This window comes from Myotis yumanensis, unplaced genomic scaffold (genome assembly GCF_028538775.1).
Source record: "Myotis yumanensis isolate MYYU_CA2020_CCGP unplaced genomic scaffold, mMyoYum1.0.hap1 SCAF_3, whole genome shotgun sequence".
NCBI classification, from domain to species: domain Eukaryota; kingdom Metazoa; phylum Chordata; class Mammalia; order Chiroptera; family Vespertilionidae; genus Myotis; species Myotis yumanensis.
Window position 1 is genome coordinate 99278513 of NW_027223754.1, and position 19791 is coordinate 99298303.

Below are 19791 nucleotides of genomic sequence, written 5' to 3' on the forward strand. Positions count from 1 at the left end.
TCGCGTGGCCGTACGAGCTGCTCCGCGAGGTGCCGCCGCGAAGGGCCCTGACCTCAATGTCCACAGGGGACCCTCCTTTTTATCGCTGTTTTGCTGTTATTGTGACTCCTTTGACTAAAATGCAAGTGAGTGGGGAATGGAAAAGAATGCAATGCGTCCTTGCTACAGAAGAATGGACGTTATTTCTGATTTCCTTGTCTGTAGTCCAGCTAAGAATGCCTCCCCTTCCGGGAATCTTAAACGAACTGCTAAGCAATCCCCCTTTGTACTATTCTAATATGCGAAATTCTTAATTTTCAATTCTAACTCAGATGGAAGGGATTTGAAGTAAGCACCTTAGTAGACACATTGCCTAAAAATCTTTTGCTGCAGCTTGCTTAATTCCTCTAGTTAAAAAATTGAGAATTAGAACTTTTCGGCTGTTTTCCTGAGAATCGTTTTGTTCAAATGTCTTAACAATTTCACCATCTTTTGACTGGTTCTCTGTTAGAAAAATCACTGCTATGAGTTTTGGTTTTTTTTCTACATAAGAAATGTATTTAATGTCCGTGCGTGCGCGCGTGTATGTGTACGTGGCACGCCTCGGGACACCGATATTAATCCTCCTGCAAGATGCAAACCCGTAGTGCCTTGGACTTTCTATATTACCATCCCGCCGGCTTCATACCTCCCGCACAGCCCTCGGGGAACTCTGCTGCCTAGTTTACGGGGCTTTACTCAAGGACTGTTTCCTTCCAGCAGTGCTGACTGCCTAGGGTTTCGGACAGCCGGGGTGCTCCGTGCAGAATCGGGCCTGGTAGAGTCCGTACTGCACTTTTTAGTTAATAACAGCGTCTCACCAACCATGTAGGATTTCTAGGAGGAGGTTGCAAACTCATTTACTAAGGGTTGCTTATTCGGTTCTCTGGCCTATTGGGTTTTTATAAAAAGTATTTATTTCTAGTGTTGTTTTAAGGTAATTTGTGAAAGCTAAGCTGACCTTATCTCGCATGAAAGGAGCTTGCTACATAGTATAAGCACCATCTTTTTGGTGCATCTTTAAAAATAAAAGCCTGTGGGTACCACTCTGGGAGGAAGCCAGAGAGAGTCACAGGGACTTAGCCTGACTAGAATGCCCTTGTCTTTCAGGCCCAGTGGTCCTCAGCACGCCTGCCCAGCTCATCGCTCCAGTGGTGGTAGCCAAAGGGACTCTCTCGATCACCACGACAGAAATCTACTTCGAGGTAGATGAGGATGACCCCGCCTTCAAAAAGATCGACTCTAAAGTGAGTTAAAGTGATTAGGCTACAGTACTGGTGGCTTTGTGGGAGGAAGTGTTTTTCAATTTTGCTGGGTTTTAAATGACAGTGGGGGAGGGGAGCAGATTCCCATCTTTCTCATAGAAAATAAAATGAGTGAAGTAACACATGCTTTATTTTATGAGATTGAAGACTATATTAACGATTTTAAATTCTGCATACCAGAGCAGGCACATTTTAACAGTCTGTCTATGAGTGCCTTTGTGTGCATTTGGGTAGATTTGGTAGTTAAGCCAATTGCTCCCAAGTCCCTGTGGTACAGAATCTCAGGCTCTCTGAGAAGACTGGGAAGGGTTTTATGAAATTTCTTAGAGATCACTTTTAATTTCCAAAAATGTAGATTGCAGTGTGAATTATTATTGATTGAAAGGTTATAAGGAAACCACAGGGAGGGGGTTACATTTAGATATAAATTAATCTCCATTATTACATCCATTTTTTATTTCCTGAAATAAGAATGGGTTTTACATGTGAATTTAAAAGGAAGAGAAACTGATTCTCTGGAAAGTTTTGACTTAAAATGTGTATATACTAGCGCTGGGATGTTTAAAGTTTGTATTCTTCTCTGGGTGCAATGCAGAAAATACACGTTTGGAGGATTTGAAATGCATATTTTATTTGTTTTTTATGTCTTGTTTAGATTTTAAAACCTGAATATTAGGGCAACTCTACACCTCTGCACTTTCTTCTGCAATCAATTTTATTGTTATTTTAACTTGTATGTATGTACAATTTGTAAACTTTTTTTCCTGAGGTTAAGAATTCAAGAACAGAAGTGTCATGCTAGATATTTAAGAATCATTTTACAAAAGTCTTCCTTTAAAGTAGTTTTCAGAGACAATTATTCTAAAATAGTCAAAGATAAATGCTCCCATAGATCCAGAAGTTTATCCTTTCTATGTAAATTTTATATAGAAATAAAGCATTATAAAATGCTATTTGTAGAATAGCAATTGAAATTCTAAAATTTACCCCCACTTGAATTAACTAATAACCTTAAGGCCATAGGTGATTAGTTCTTCTTAGCACTTGTTGACTATTAAAATACTCTCTGAAGGATTGTTACAGGACTTCTTTCACTTCTAGATCCAAAAGAATTGAATTTTACAAATACGTGTAAATATAATGTATTTGACTTTAAATAATTTAAAGTTTGTCTTTATGCTTTTATTATTAGCTAGCCCTATAAAGTAAAAAGAAATTTTGGATTTCTGATTAATTTACTCAGCTATTTGAACACTGCATAAAATAAGGTCTGACATTAACTGGTCAGAAATTATGTTCATTTTATTAGCTAGTATAGTTTTCATTTACAAATTTCAAAATTTTCATTATGATTTTGATTAGTTCATTTCTGCGAGTTAGTCTGATGTTTAACTTAACAGTCTTCACTAAATTTTTTCTTTATATCATCAAAAATGGCACAGAAATACTAACATAGAAGAGCAAGCTTTCATGGGTAGATTTAAATTGTATCTGTCATGGAAAGAAATAGTCTTTTAAGTAAGTTAGAAAGTGAGAGTATACTGTTATCTTCTGTAGCTCTACAAAAAACATTGTAATGTTTAAAATATTCAAGTGGGTTCAATATTCAAAATGAAGCATTACATCTTTTCAAAGAAAAACAATTTAAAGTGACACACAACTTTTATTTTACCTCTTTATTAGCTTCTAATTAAATAAAAACCAGCAAGAGAAATTAAAATCTAAATCCCAAAAGTAATTATCCAGTGTATTTCAAGTGCATTTTTCAAATATATAATTCAGATATTCAAGCGTTATTATATACGCTGAATTCAAATTTCTTTGACTATATTTAAATAACATTTCAAGTATATTTATGGAATGTTAGAAATAGAACAAGCAATATATTTGAAACAAAATGTAAACTTTTTAAAGTTCAGATACTTTCAAAGACAGATAAAGTATTGGGAGGAAATCTACCTTTAAATGGTATCTTTGTTGAGGAAAATGTCTGCAAGTATCGAAAATGGCAATTTAACTTCTGTTCACCAAATCACAAAACACAAACATCCACACTTCAAAGACAAATGTGAGATCACAATATTTGTTACAAATAAAAATATACATTACACTTTCCTTCAGATGGCATATCCAAATCGTGTTTACTCACAGACAGATGCACCTAAGTCACCAGGATTGCTATAATCCTTTGATAGTTAGGCAGAGTGTTCCCTGTGGTCTCGCATTACAGCTGGGTTGTTTTCAGGGTGTCATTGTGTACTTTCCAAGAGAATTATGAAATCCTTTGTAAAGAAGTCTCTAATACTTGTGGGCTGGGGTTTTCCTTTATCTGCTTTCCCCACTGTTTTTCTCCCCTTGGAGGGGTGGGTGAGAATGCCTAAGCATTGTATTATTCCTTTTTAAGGAAGAGATTGTTTGCACTGTCAAGTGGTATATTAGGTATCGAACAGAAAGTGTACACTTAATTAGGATTTTGAGAAGAGTAGTAACGTTTCGGCTGTTCTCTAAAGTTTTTCCAAACTTTTTGGGTTGGTCAGGATCTCTCTTGCCAGTCGCCACGTTTGTTTGGCAGCGTTCTCTAGCGCCGAGTGAGGTTTGCCTTGAAACAGGTCTAGGTTAGGTAGGAAGTAGTGAGGGCACCGCCGGCACTGCAGACAGGAGATAAGTTGCAGCAAAATGCCGTTGAGCCGATCGCCCAGGCAAGACTCGTCCCAGTCGGACTCCCGGGGATGCTTTTCACACTCATAGGAAACCAGAGTCTTCATGTGGTAATTGTTCAGGGGCTGGCCAGGCAGTTCCAAGTGGCGGTCCCGTAAGGTTTTGAGGATGGACAGGCATTTCTTTCTGCAGCCCCCCATCTGCAGTCTGTTCTCCGCTTCCGCGAATTGCAGCACCCAGGCGTCGCTCTCCGCCGAGCTCTGCTTGCCGGCCAGGGAGTGGCACTCCTTGGACAAGAGATTGAACCCTTCCGCTTTGACCTCCGCCACCCGGTTGGGTCCGGGCCAGGGGATGTGGGGAAGTGGCCAGTGGGCAGCACTCCTCGGCCAGATCCCGGTGCATTTAAATGCAGGGGTGATCTGCACCACGTACCGATCTCGGATTCGCAGTTTCACTTCGCTGGTGTCTGCCACCATCTTTACCACATCCCTGTAGCTACATTTGTCCACTGCTTGAGCCACCAACGTCTGAAACCTGGACCGGATTTTGCGCGCCGAGAGGTAGCCGGAGGCGGTAATGAATTCCACCCAGAGGGACATGCTCCTTTTGCGCCCGTCGCTCAACTTCAGCACCGCGCAGCCGGGCAGCGAGCCGTCATCCACAAAGTTAAAAACCCCCATTTGGTTAAGGTAAAGCACCACCTCAAATTCGGTGGGGGAGATGACCTCCAAGCCCTCATAGCGGTTGTCCATTTCGTTGAGGGAGCTGATAAAGCGGGGCTCCTGCACTTCCACTTCTTTCAGCACGTCGGATACGACTTTGCAGACTTCCCGGATAGTTTTAGCAATGGCAGCTTTCCTGGCTTGGCATTTTTCGTTGTAGTATTTGTTCAGATGGTACACCAGCTTGGCCTGGGCCGCGATCATGTTGGGGCAGAGATCCGGATTGTACACCGGAGTCTCGCAGTAGGCTGTGGGATCCAATGCGGCTGCTAGAGCTGGAGCCAACTTCGTGCAGAAACGGCCCAGCGCTCTCAGAGCGTCTCCAAACCGGTCCCGACGCGCCGCTGCGGGGGTTCTAGTTGCCGCGGTCCCCTCCTTGTGTCTAGGCGCCCAGCGGCTCTTAAAGTGAAACACTGTCCCCCTCCCCCTTTCTCGGCCTCTCTTCCTCTTTTAAAGAATCCTGGTGGGAGAGAAACGCATGGAGAGATCCCCTTCTCAGTTATAAAAACAAAGTTGCGCTGATACCCAGCAAAGCTCTTCAGGAGTCAAAATAAACCCTTTCCGTCTTTATTTACCCTTTCCGAGAGTCATTGTGTGTGCAGGACTGTTAATCAGGTGGAGGAAAAGTGTGCTGAGTGTGTCAGGGGTGAGTGTGCGTGTGTATATGTCAGAAGAAGCTGCTGTCGGTTTGTCTCAGAGCCCAGACGCACTCGTGTGGAAATTATAAAGGCAGGGCCAGGCAGGCTGGCGGCCAATCGCCACTGGGCTCGTCACGACAGCCTCCTTTGGCTCCAGCCAGGCTAATTAATCCCCCTCATGGATATAAGCACAGGAACTAAAGGTAGGAGGCTGCTGCTGGCAGAAACCCACCCAGGCCACCTAGACACTTTTGGAAATCAAGAGGAATCTCTCAGCTTTGGTATTACTTGAAGCATACTGACATTTTGAAAAAAACTTGGCCAAGTGGTACTGTTGGTGCTGAAAACCGTTTGTCTTTTTACCGCTGAAATGCATATACAGGTGTATGAATGGTCATCCATCAATTAGTGGACTAGTTGGGGTTTTCTAAGACAAGAGTCACTAACTTACATTTAGAGGAAGAAGATCATTAATGTCTGTTAATCCTGGAGGTCTTTTAAAATACAAGTTGAAAGTTTGCTCTTTCCTGATTATGCAGGTTGGTTTTCTGGATGTTCCTATATGTTAGAATGATTTTTAAAAATATTATGCAGTGTGTTGGGGCAGATCATGTTGGGGCAGAGATTCGGATTGTATTTGTCCCTCATTTGCAGTTATTGAGAGGGATCCAAAAATTATTGCTAAGTGTGTTAGATATTGTCTACCCCATTTTAAGTTAGGATGTTTTAAAAAATGTTTAGTATACCCCTCCCTCCTCTTTGTACTGTGGTAGGCTTGCCCAACATTACAAGTGGGACACTAAGTTTTGTATACATTGATAGAAATATTTGAAAAATCAATTACCTCTGTGATGGAGAGATTATTAACATATGGTCATAATGAGCTGCATGTGAAATTCAAGAAAGATAATTGAAATGAGACCCACTGGCAGACAACTTTCCTGAAAATTTGCAGATTTGGGTTTTCTTGCTCATTTTACAGATGTAAAATTAAGGATATATCTCCTCTCTTAAGTGTCCTTAGTGCTGACCTGACAATAGACTTCTAATTTTATATGACTCTATGTGATTTGATTAAAGGAAAATGATTAAGATTTTAAAAGAAAATTAATTTACAGTCATCCAGGATTTTTAATTAAATATCATTTTGGAAAAATTAGAAAGAAATAAACATTTCTAAATTTGGAACCTTGAAACAGAGGAGGAAATGGATTTATATAGAATTTTTTTTATGGTACCAATTATGTCCTTAATGTACTAGTAAAGGAAAGAAATACTACTTAGGGTTATGTGGTGGTTTTAAAACCTAGGCAGATTTTTAATCGCCAACCTTTAATTTAGATGCCCTCTCTTCCAAATTAAGAATATTTCCAGCAAAATCCTCTAATGCCTGGTAATAATTTTGTAGGCGCTTTCTTTCAGAACAACTTTTAACAAGATCTTGTTCAGGGCCCCCAATTTTTACTCAATCTTTTGATTGGGGGGCGGGTGGCAACAGCAGAGCATCACAAAACCACCTATTATTTACTTTCTCCTTATCCAAGAGTGATACATTCTGATTTAGCTTAAAATAGTACATTAGATTTGGAGCTTACAGCATTCATCTGCGCTATTCCCCGAGAACCTTCTATTCCCTTAGGGACTGGGGTTGGGATCACCGAACGCCCCTCCTCACTTTGCCGGCTTTGCGGGTGAATGCACTGCTACCTTTTGGCAGTTGGAAGAGGAAGCAAATCTGAGCGGAAGAACCCACGGCCACTAAGGCAAAGATGTGCGTTGGTCTCTGGGGAAAAGCCACCTCTGTGTTTCATTCAGCGCAAGTCCCCATGTACTTCCCGCTGGTCCCCTCTCTCCCGCTACTCCGCATTCCCGGGCCGTCCTTTCCCCTCTCTGTTCTCAGTCCCATAGGCTTTATTTCTGTAAGCCGTTATTTTAAAACCTTACTCTGTGTGCGGGGTTTCTTCCCGTCAGCTGAAAGCCTCCGTCTCTGCCCAGGCACCTCTCAGCCCTGGGCCCACATGTGGTTGAAGCCAAATCGGCGCGTGCTGGTCGCCGGCCACGGCCCCTGCGCCCTGCGCGCTCCCCCTGGGGTTCAGGCTAGAGTTGCTGGGACCGGACTCACCTCTCCATTTCTTGAGCCACCTGCATATTTCCCTGGTTATCGAGAACCTGACGCAGCCTGGGACTTGGAGGCCCGCGGCCGTTCCGGGGACCGTGGCAGGGCCGTCCTGTCCGGTCTAACGCGAAGGGCGGGAGGGCGGCCAGCGGGCCTTGCTGCAGCCAGGCGCGCAGGTGGCACATCTTGGGGCGCACTGTGAGGCTTAATTGGGTTAAAGCAGCTAAACACTGAAGCACTTTGTGCAAACTAATTGGTGTAACCGGGGCCTTTTCCTAACGATTTGCACTTTGAAAAGGAAAATGGATGTTGAGAAAAGGACTAAGAAACGCGTTAGTCCTCCAGTGTTCCACGAAAGTGAAGTCCTTCCGTTTCAAGGACACCGGGAGTGTTTACTGATCTGCTTCCTATAGCACCCTGCTTCGCTCAGGGCACTGACAGTGATTTACATAACATAGGACTCACCCACCCGCCATAATCTCTGTGGGTAAACTGTAATACTCCAGTGCAAGTACTGCTTGTTGCTGCATCACAGTGATTTTCTATTACACAGAACACGTGAAATGAATTGCTTTCTGTATCTGAACCTTTCCAAAGATCTCATAAACCTCTCAACTATTGAAGGGAAAATCAAACTGTTCTGAGGAGTGTGCTTTCTATCCCTTACTTCTTCTGTTTATTGAAATAACCTATGGAGAGGAACTTAAAAAATATAGTATATTTTAGGTATAATTTAGCCTTTTTTAAATCAAGGTTTTGGAGTTAGATTTGTTTTATGGGAGTAACTTAACTATTGTATAGTAAAAATTTTTTTTGAAATATCATTTGCTCTATTGAACTACTTACTTCAAAGGATTACTTAATACATGGAGATAGCTTAAAATCAATTTATTTACGTATATGAAAACTTTATAAAACAATTTGAATGACACCAGCCTTATATGTTTTTACTATGAATAAAACCTTGTGTGTCCCATGCTTTAGGATATGTGTTAATTGTTTTCATTGGTATGCTATGCAGGCATGTTTGACATAAGCTAATAATAGAATGATAATTGAAGAAAACTGACCTAATTGAAGGGGGGAGGGAGGAATCAAGAGTCTCATGATTTAATGAAAATCTGAGATGCTTACATTTGAATGGTATTTGGAATTTTAAGGACTAACCAATTCGATTTTTTTTATTCATTTCATTTACCTAGTTTATTAGGCAGCCTTGATTTAAAAGATACCACTTAGGAAAAAAAGTCCAAAGCAGTCACAAGCTCACCATTATCATAAATTTTGGTACTTATTAATGAATATAAAACAATCAAATACTGTGATTTTTAACAATTCAAAGCATTCAAAATAACAATGGCAAAATATTTTTCCTTAAGTGCTATTTCCTAGGTAACTTATCCCCATTTTGTAGACCTGCTTATATTACAGAGTAAACAAAGTAATGCAAAAATAGTCACCTTATTAGAGTTAAAGAAAAAGTCTATTATGTTGAGAAATGTAGAACTGCAAGGTTTCTGTTTTTTTAAAAAAAATCTAATTTGAATTACATGTTCATAAATTTAAGCACTTGTGGCCTTTCATCTGGAAAAATTTATCTGTTAGAGGATATGCACACACATGTTAAATGTTCACAAAGATATTGTTTTTTGTTTTTTCATTATCTGCTGGTTGCTATTCTGTTCCCAAATATTCATGAATTTAAAGTTTTATTTTTTAATATGTGCTTATTACACTGGGGAGATAAAAAGAATATGAAGTTGAGTTTATTGAATTATTTTTATCCCTATTGCTGGAGTGGCTTTGAAGGCTCATTGTAAGCATTTGATTTCTACCCACCTCTTCTTCTTCTTCTTTTTTTTTTTAATGTACCCAGGCTACTTCATCTGTTTTATTCTGCCAGACACAATATATTTCCTTTTTTTTTTTTTACACTAGAGAAATTAAAGACAGATATTTGTACAGGGTTTTCTTTATGTGTCACATTAAATAAAGTAAAATAGGGGGAGTTTTTCTAGTAATCTAATTTGATGACATCCATACCTTTTTTCCTAGTGTGACTACTGGTATAATAACATTTGAAACAAAGTAACTTGAGAGCTTCAAAAGTCTCAGTGATTTCTTGAAATAGTTATTTTATATTTTAATATCAGGTTTATGACAAAGTAAAGCAAAGGATTGAGGTCACTATACAATTTAGAGCCTATTTTGTTTCTTCAACCAGAGCATCCCAATAATTATGGTTAATTTTTTTAAAGTATTTCCTTAATTCTTCACTTGAATGATCAAGGCTATTCCCTCAGTTTTCCTCATCCTTATAGTACACAATCAAATAGGTTTGTAATAGGGAGTACTTTTATTTTTCCTAAAGTGTTGCTTAGTAAACATGTTCTTGGTGCTAATAAATGTTGAAAAGAAAATAACTCTGAGATTAAAACTGAAAGTTGGAAGTGTACTTACTTTACAAGAATTTTTACCACCCTTGGATTTATAGATTTGAGCCAATGCTGGATAACTGTCTAAATCTTTTCTTTGGATAGAAAACTAAATTTAAAGCCTGGGTTATTTAGATAATTGTCTCAGTTTCTTAACTTCATTTGCATTAATATGTACTAATTACACTGGGGAGATAAAAAGAATATGAAGTTGAGTTTATTGGATTATGTATCCCAACACAGAGATACAGGATATTTTAAGTTGCATCTATAAACTGAAAAACTTGGGGGTGAGAATTATCAATGAAAATATTTTCTTATTGCTCAAAATAAATATGATCTAACCCTTTCCAAACATATGAGGGTATTGGGGCTAGTCATTCATTGATTATTATGGAGCAAGTGTTGATTCCAATATTTTAATTCTTCATACAGCTTTTAAAGGTAATTTTTATCTTTAGAAACTCTGAAATTAAATTCTTATTGTTAGATTTCAGTTTATAATTTTTATTTGGATATTCTAAACATATTCTAACAGGATAATTGGGCTCCTGTGATTCTTTCCTATATGAAAATTATGCATTTCATAATCTATAACTAACATACTAGTAGATTTACAGACATTTGCCTGTAAGCTTGCCTCCTTGGCACTTTAGTACAGAGGAGTTTTATTGCACATAGAGAAAACAATGGAAGCAGATGTAATTAGGGTTTGCTAATCTGTACATTTGTAGTGGGTCATCCAGGACTACATAGCTCTCATCACTGTACTGTACTCTATGTGATTAAGCCACCTGAAAATATTCAGCATGACCTTGAGGCTAACGTATGGTATGTAGATAATCAACCTCCAGTGATTGCATGTCTAAAATAACCTTTGCTATTTCTAATTTATAGTTTTGCAGCTTATTTTTTAATTGAACAAAGCAATTTCTCTAAACTAGGATTTATTTTTTTAATGATCAGTAACTGGAGTGATAATAAAAGGATTACTTTAAATAAAAACTATTACCTTTTATCATGTATATTATATGCAATAAAATACTATAAGTGATTTACAGAAAAAAGGAAATTCATTTATAAATAGAAACTTTCTTTATACCTTTACATGTAAATGTAGAGATTGCAACATTATCTGAGAATAGATCACCTAAATAATATTTCATTTCCACTTATGATTGTTTTCACTATTATAATATTTTATTACAATAATGTGTACTACTTCTTAAAAACAAAATTTTCCATATAATGATTTGTCAAAAATATCATTACAAATTCTAAGTAGATAATACTTTTAAATCTACATATGTTTATTCATTTTATCTAAACATCTAGATCTAATCAAAGCATAAAGAGCATAAGGTCTGTAAGATAATATTTCTAATAAAAAGTTGTGAACCCATTGAAATGAAAAGTATAAAGTAATTTTATTTTTATGTCAAATCTTTTTTATTATTTTAAGTCCATTTCATGAATGTATGATTTGCATACAGCAGTATTTAATCCTATGATTTTTTTTCCATATGAATGTGCCATTTTATGAATTGACAAATACATACGACCATATAGCATTAGTCTGGCACAGATATAGAACATTTCTATTACCATAGGAAAAGTTTCCTCATGCCCTAGTTTATTTTTAATCTGTAATTTTTGTGATTCATTTATAAATATCTGGGTGTCTTAATATTTTATCAAAAAATCTTTAGACTGTAAAACCTTTATTTATTCCACTAGAATTTATTATTTAATCATGCTTCTAACTTAAGACCAGTTTTAATGAGAGAGCAGTACTGAAGTAGAGGTAGAATATAAAATAATATTCCAGATATACTAACAACAGGTTTATAATTTTCGTTTTACTTAAAATTTGTTTAATTTTAATATATGCGACATTAATGCTTGGTAAAAGATTCTTTGTTCAAAAGAACTGCCAATATTTGTTATGCTAGCATGAATGTATGTATTAGACTTGTGAATATAGTGTACAGTTTGCATGCCGATATGTATTAAGAAAAGGGTTTTCATATAAGTGAGCAACATTGAGACATTTGTAATGATACTAGCTTTATGTCATTAGAGAAATAAATCTCATCTCAACATTTAAATTACATTTTACTTTACATTTTCAGTAAATTAATCTTTTCTTTGAGAGTTGGGAAACAAGGCCAAGAAATTTACTAGAGCTAATATTAATTAATATACATACATTCTTGGAACATATGTTACTAATTTTGTATAAATATATGTCATGTAAATTTAGATGTTTATAAATACTCCAAAGAATTCTTAAATTTTAGGAGTGTAAACATTTTTATTGATAATAATGCTCTTTTAAGTATTTTGTCTTTTTACAACTTTGAATGGTACAGTAAGTCTCTATTTCTTCCCTCAAGATATACAATTACTTAAATGCTTTCTGTATTATATCTTTATTTGGCAATTATAATAGAAAATTTAATGCAATGCATGCTTACAGGCCTATTAAGAAAGAAGTTATTGCTTTCTTAATAATCTTAAAGCATTTTTAGGAAGTATACTCTTTTTATGGTTTGCAAAATAGCCTGTGCATGCAAATTGTATGTGTACACACATGCACACACACACACACAGCCCCAGTGTTTCAGACAGTAAAAGATTGAATTGGCCTCTATACATTTTTTATGTTAACCTGTTAAAAGAAAACAGCTACTAAATATAGGGTTTTTTTTCACCACTAGGGTGTAATATCACATCTGCAAAATTGTTTCATAATAATCCTACAGTTCTCAATAATACCTTAAGAAATTGCAGCTAAATGGATTTTAAAATAATAATAACTGGACATTTCTACAATATTTATCCAGTCATGTATACTATGACAGTTTTGAATGTCATGAACTAAATTGTGAAGTTGAGAAGTTTAAAAATTGCTAGCTATTCTGTCCATAGAAACAAAATTATATTGCTCCATCATCACATACATAATGTTCATGTGTATATAAAAACACCTACACTTATTTAAAATTGTTTTCTACTTTTTTGCAACAGACCAAGGTTAAATTTTTTGCAACCTAAACCTGTATTTTATAAGCAAATTGCATAACTCACTAGGATGAAAAAGTGAGGTTTGGGGGGCTTTATTGTTTTTGCTTCTTTTCTAGCAAATTCAGTTCTTCATTTGTTTTGCTCTCCACGCTGCATTAGCACAGTTTTCCCCTGTGTGCATCTGCCAGTGTACAATTTAGCCACGGGCATCTGTAGACCTTGTGGTGATCAGTATTGCAGGCAAAAGCCATATGTGTTTAAATTTTTTAAAAATCTCTTTATTTCATTTGCTGTTTTAACTGGATGGATAACTTTTGTGCCTCAAGACAGAAAAGAAAAAATACAGAAATAATTAATTGCCTCTATTCTTGAGGCAGCTTCATTTCCCCCTCCAATATGGAATGCTTGTCAGCTTTCCTGATAAATGACTGCATGTATTTGCATAGATTTTACATTAACACAAAAATTAGTTTTATTTGTGGAAAACTAGTTTACATAATAATATAAGACCTAGTGTTATTGATTATGTTTCCAAGCATTGATGATTTGTAAAGGGATTGTAGGTTCTTATTTTTTAAAGATCTGATCGATCCATTTCTTAATTTAAACTTTCTTTGCTTTAGATAGTTTTGCATTAAAAAGATAAACATATTTATAAAATGTTAAAGTTTTTAAAATTATTTTCTGGATATGTTAACCACAGCTATTTCAGACCCACAATTAGTAACACTCACGTGGTTAAAAGATTCTGATTTTAAACTTTTGGCATGGACTATTTTAAAATATTTATTATCAATTATATACACCTCAGAGAGTTGGAGTATTGCATCTGTGTGAATGATTTACATTTCATATTCATGCTATCAAAAGGACGGATACTTCATTGGATATGCTTATTCCTGGTGCATTGTTTACAACCAAATTTAAAATATATCTGAGAGCTATTCTCTCCATCTTCAATCTGTTTTCTTGAATATATTTAATCCAATCTTGAAGAAAATCACTCTGCTCGAGCTAGTTGGGTGCTGAAAACAACTCTCCCTCTCTAAGTGGCAGGCAGTAGATGTTTATTCATATTGTAATCTGGCATCTTGTTGTCTAGAGGCAATCTGCTAATTATGTGCTATCATTGTATTATCCATGTTATGGAAAATCAAAATATGTTCACTGCTGTTACTTACATCCCAAATCTTTTCATAAATATACTTGATCCTCAAGAAACACACTACACTTAATGGCATCCTAAACCAGGACTGTCTCTGCCACTTCTTGATTCTGGGACACCCTGGGTGCCAGCTGTCACAGCTCAGCTAATGATGACAAATACCCCCTCTATGCAGATTGCAGAGCTCACAGGCTGCTGTGCAAGACAACCAGATTACCTTTTTTTTCAGATAGTAACTTAACCTTTTAAACTCATGTTGAATGAAGTGATAAGCTATGATAGTTTCAATTTCTGTATCTTTCAAAACTAAAATCAGATCTATATCAAATTACTCTGACTCAGTTTTTCTAATTTTTTAATTTAGGCCCCACCTGTTCCAAATAAATGATTCTATATATTATTTTTTTAAGACTCTGTATTATTCCAATATAATTATTGTTAAATCAGAACTATATCAAATAACACTGACTCACTTTTTCTAATTTTTGAATTTTTGTATAGTCAACAATGCTTTCCCCTTGAATGCTGTAATATTCTTAGAGAAACTCTAGGTAAGACATACTTCGCAAACACACTAGAATATGCATTTGAACTCTGAATAGAACTTAGGTCGTGTGGATTATTGAGAAAATTGTCTAGATTGTTTAGGCCAGAAAATAGGCTGGTAAAAAATTTTGAGGGAAAATGTATCCTTTCCTTTTCCTCACCTGAACCTTGGAACCTCTGTGCTCTTGCTATGTGATTGGCCCCTTCTGTTCCAAAGAAATGGTTCTATATATTATTCCTTTAAGACTCTGGATTATTCCAAAATAACTTAGAGAATCATTGTTGCTAATGATTATTTTTTCTATTTTCAAAAGAGCTTTTGTTTTAAGTTGTTAAATTTTTCTATAGAAATTTGTTTTTGTGTTATGATACATAAACCTTCATGGACTATTCAAAATAAAAATTAACACCATTAAAATGAGGTAATAGTTTACAATTGCAACATTCATCTCATTTACAGAATACATGCATTAACGCATTTGATACTTAAAGTAATTTTTTGAGTTGAGAGAAATGGGTGATAAAGAATGAGCATAACTCAATGAGTATTTAATCTCTTTTAATCTTCACAACAAATGCTCGTTCCCATGCATAAATAAAGAGACTGGGGTTTAAAAAGGTTAATTGTCTTAACAAGGGACATACTAGTAATTCCAGAAACAGGTCTGTCTGACTTCGGTTGCTCTTAACACTACAATATCTAAAACACATATTATGGAGGTATGTATGTATATGTATGTATGCATGAATGCATGCATGCATGTCCTGTCTATTCCCAGAAATAATTTTTAGCGACTGGGATATAAGTATTATTCTGAAAAGAAACTATAGACTTAGATTTACATTAATAATATGATTGTTTGATGAGTTGTAAAGATTAATTTCTTTATAGGAGGCTTTTAATTAAGTAAATATTGAGATCCTATTTATACTATGAGTTTTATTTTATGATAATGTATTGATCTATCACATGAGGAGAAACTAGGAAATATACATACTATTAATGAATATCAAATTGGACTAATTCACCTAAAGAACCACTTCATTGCAAAACTTAAGATTATTGGGATATATCTTCATAAAATGATGAAGAGAAACAATTACTTTAGCTATCACTTGAGTAAATTATCTTTGTACTTTTCTTTTATGCTATTTTATACTACATTTTCTTTTATACTATTTTCTTTTATACACATAGCTTTACTCTGTGACCTTTCAGTTGAAGACACATGAAAACTCCCTTTTATCATGAATTTAAATAGAATCATTTCAAAAATGCTGTTAATGTCAGCTGTTTTTACTCCTTGCTATTTTTTTTCTTTGGTATGGATACTATACTGTTCAAGAATTTTTTTCAATGATACATCTGATTGTTCTATTTCATGAATTTTAATTCTAGAATTCTACTTATAATTACCAATCAGTAGTAATGCTTAATAGTTTTTAAATATTACACTGCATATAATTATATAGAATTTAAGTGAATATTTAAATAAAAGTATCATGCAATTAATGCTGGGAGGAAGAAACTAGTTCTACTTCAGAATTTAAACATTTTATATCAGGGCAGGAGGAAAATATAATGCAACCCTGCTCATTAACTGTCTGAATCTTCTCTACAGCACTAGTAAGGAATGGTCATCTAACCTCTTTTACCTCCATTGATGAGAAATTCACTATCTACTCAGATAGCTACATACACTTACATACAGTTCTAATTATTAGAAAGCTCTTCCTGATATTGAACCAAAATCTTTTTTCCTTGAAAGTTTCCCCTTTTAATACCTCTTTTTCTTCTGTCTTGTACTATCCTTTTAACAGAAAAAAATCCTTTAAATTCAATATTTAAGATATAAAATTGCATATGCTTTGAGCTTCCAGCCATGACACCTATAGCATATTCTAAGTCACCTTCAGCATTCAGAACCCATTCTCATACATCATTTTCTTTAAGTGTGGTGCCTAGAATTCATTACTCCCAGAGTGGATTGGTGAATATAGAGTAGAGAGGCTTCTATTAAGTGAAACATGGTCATATTAGCTTTGGGGGGTAGCTTTATAACCCTGTTGGTAAATGCTAGGCTATGTGTCCACAAACAACAAATATCTTATTTGTTTAAAAATATGTTACTGGGGTCCTAAGTACCTGACTTTTACTCAACTCATTTTATATTGCTATTTTTAGCTATTTTTATATAATTTGATTTATAATAGCTAGTTAGGTATTATTATTTTGAATATGGATTAATAAGCATGATAGTTTCATTCTTAAACATTTTCATAGGCTACATATAGGACATCGATAGCAAAACAAAATTTAACTATAATATATTTACTGTTTTGTCTCAGCCTAGGTATTTAAAGAGACTGATCTACTTAATAAGGTATCTGGATAGATTAAATTCACTAAATATTACACAGCCTTTGTATAGTTTCTTGCCGTACACTTTAAATACTAGTTTTTTTTATGACTTTATTAAATTATATAACTAATTAATAATCTCCATTAAGTATGAAGAATATACTTTTTGTAATTTGACATTTATGAATTTTGCTTTTTCAACTTTTTTTTACCTACAAATGGAACTTACAAGTTCCCCTTATGCTTGAACAATGCACAGAAAAACTAATAAAAGTTAATGTAAATAAGTGTGTATTATTGGAATAATTTTCATATTGACTCATTTATAGTTCTACTTTTGATGTAACATTAATTTCTAAATAATTTAGCATAAGTGGAGGTAAATGCTTTTTAAAAGTTATGCATTCAATAAAGTTGAAGTCAATGTAAAAACTTTTTATGAAGCTAAAATCATCTCACAAATCAGAACCCATTCTGCTCTATTATTTTCTTCAAAAGCAGTGCCTAGAACTGAATATACTGTAACCCAGAGTGAATGTAAAGAAGACTCCATTAAGTAATGAATACACTGTTGGAAAACATATTCAGAAGAGTAAGTAGTGAAAGGTGACCAATGTTAAGTAAGTAATTGATAAAGTACAAAATGCATTTATTTTATTTCACCATGAATTGTGAAAAAGAAAACATCTCATAACTTTTTGTGTTATTTATTTTAAAGCCTTAAATTTCTCTAAGTGTAGGCCTTTTTTTTTTTTAATTTGCCAACTTTTTCTTTCCTAAATAGGGATATGCCATTAATACTTTATTTACTATTGCTTTGACATCTAGGTAATAAAACTCAAAGACAGCCTGCCTCAGATTTGGCTTTCTTGCAGTTTGTGCCTTGAATGGGAATAAGGAAGGCCAGTGCTTTTACAAAAGAAACATTCTCTAGCCAAGAGCTGTTCCATCTGTTTCATTTGGTGGCTTATGCAATAAGAGGTGTTATCACATGAATCTAAATGCACACACAGTTGTTTTATGAACTCTTTCTGTGCACTGAGCAGTTTATAAGTTGCCTACTCTATTGTATGTCAGTCCCAGCTGACCCAAGTACATTCTGCTGAGCATATTTGGGGGGATAATTAGATCTAATGAAGCCTGGAACACAGCTAATTCTCTAAGTGATTTATTTGTATCGTCTTGTCTGATTCCTAAGAATTCTCCAAATAATAATCCATGACACTTATTTTTTTCCTAGCACTGTGTTGATACAGTTACTCTATTTTTATGTTTGTTTGATGGGCATTAAAAATAAATTACGTATTTGAAATTATGCAAAGCATATTTCAAAGAAAAAGTTTATATTATGCGTTAGCACCCGTGGTTGAGGAGAATGCCAATTCTTTGCCATCTTTTATTTTTGTTACTATTTCAAAATGTTTATGGCACTTGAATTAATATTATCAAGTGATAATAGCCTCTTTTAAAAAATGTAATAGTGGGAATAAAACCTACAAGCCAAATACTAGAATGAGGATAGGCATAGTTGCCACCAAAAGAAGGCTATAACTCTATTGAAGCCTTACACTCAGTAAATAAGATACTCTCTTCAGGTAGGTGTTTTTGTAATCTATGCCCTATTCAGTCTCTTGTTGTCTAGAAGCTGTAGCAGACTTCATTAAGAATTGTGACTTTTACCTGTTTGATATCAATATTTAATATTCATCATACTATAGAACACAGATAACAAATACCTTAAGGACAAGTACCACTTTATTAGATGCACTGAAATACCTAAAACAGTGTAGATCAGCAACTTCACTGCCTAAGCACTGACCTGGGAACTAGTTGGAGAGTCTTGATGATCATTACAAGACATTTAATGTTGCCTCTGATAAATTCTCGTCTTAAATATGCCCTGACCCAATGTATTACTCTTCCCCTTATTTTACCCTCTGCATGAAAGTCAACTAAACACTCAAATATCAGGTCTTTGAACCTTGAAGAAAAAAGTTGCAGATCATTGTTATTGCTTGGGCTTCAAGAACATTTATTTTTATTTTTACATTTTCAAAAGTGACAAAATTAGTATTTCATTTTTATTATATTCTTGGTACCTTGCCAGGTGCTTGATCTGTATTATTGCACCTTCATTCCCTCAACAACACCATGAAGTAGCTACTACTACAGTATTACCATTTCGTTGTTAAGATACTGAAACATAGAGAAGTCAAGTAACTGTTCCAAGTTTACAAAGCCAGGAATTTGCAGAGTTGATATTTTTCAGTCAGCCCTTCTGAATCCAGATTCTAAGGCCCACTTTCTTAGTCATAACACTAAACTTATTTTAAGTCTGTTTTCTCACCTGTGAACTAGTGATAATAATAGCTACATCATAGGATTATTGCATGCATTAAATAATTTAATAGACATTAAAAGCTTAGAATTTTTTTTACTCAAGTCTATACAGTGGCTGTAAGGTAGGATTCAAGTTCAGTTTTTCTGTCTCTAGACTCCTTAGCTTATCTAGCATAGTGCTTAGGTAAATATTAGTTGAATGAATAATTACATGAGTATCATTGTCCCTGTACTTCCCAATGGAAGACTTTGTTAGTTTTGCTGGTTGTTTCAATAGCACAGAGCAGATACTCAGTGGTGAGTGAAAGAATGATTATTCATTCTATACTTTCCAATAAAGTACATTCATGAATCCCAAATTTATTTCTCCAGGCAAGACCTTTTATCTCAATTTCAAACTCATTTATTCAGCTGTCTTCTCCACATCGTCTCACATACGTAAGATGCATAGCAAACACAAACTGAGCACCTGTTCTTTAACCAACCCAGGCTTATCCTC

General features: G+C 35.2%; 2 protein-coding genes across 6 annotated transcripts in view; one reads left to right on the forward strand and one right to left on the reverse strand.

Moving 5' to 3' along the window:
* NBEA (neurobeachin) overlaps positions 1–19791 on the forward strand; it is a 975192-nt gene that overhangs the window by 659925 nt on the left and 295476 nt on the right. For all 5 annotated transcript variants that reach the window (XM_070409180.1, XM_070409183.1, XM_070409179.1 and 2 more), the window contains one exon: positions 1129–1265. In XM_070409180.1, the coding sequence (XP_070265281.1) occupies positions 1129–1265 (137 nt within the window). The remainder of the gene's footprint in view (positions 1–1128; positions 1266–19791) is intronic.
* Positions 3131–5308, reverse strand: MAB21L1 (mab-21 like 1). The gene has a single exon (XM_070407500.1). It carries the CDS (start codon positions 4865–4867, stop codon positions 3788–3790), a length of 1080 nt encoding a protein of 359 aa, XP_070263601.1. The 5' UTR covers positions 4868–5308; the 3' UTR covers positions 3131–3787.

Bases quoted from the DNA above. Each gene is read 5' to 3' on its own strand.
- MAB21L1 (XM_070407500.1), bottom strand. From the start codon at position 4,867: ATGATCGCGGCCCAGGCCAAGCTGGTGTACCATCTGAACAAATACTAC.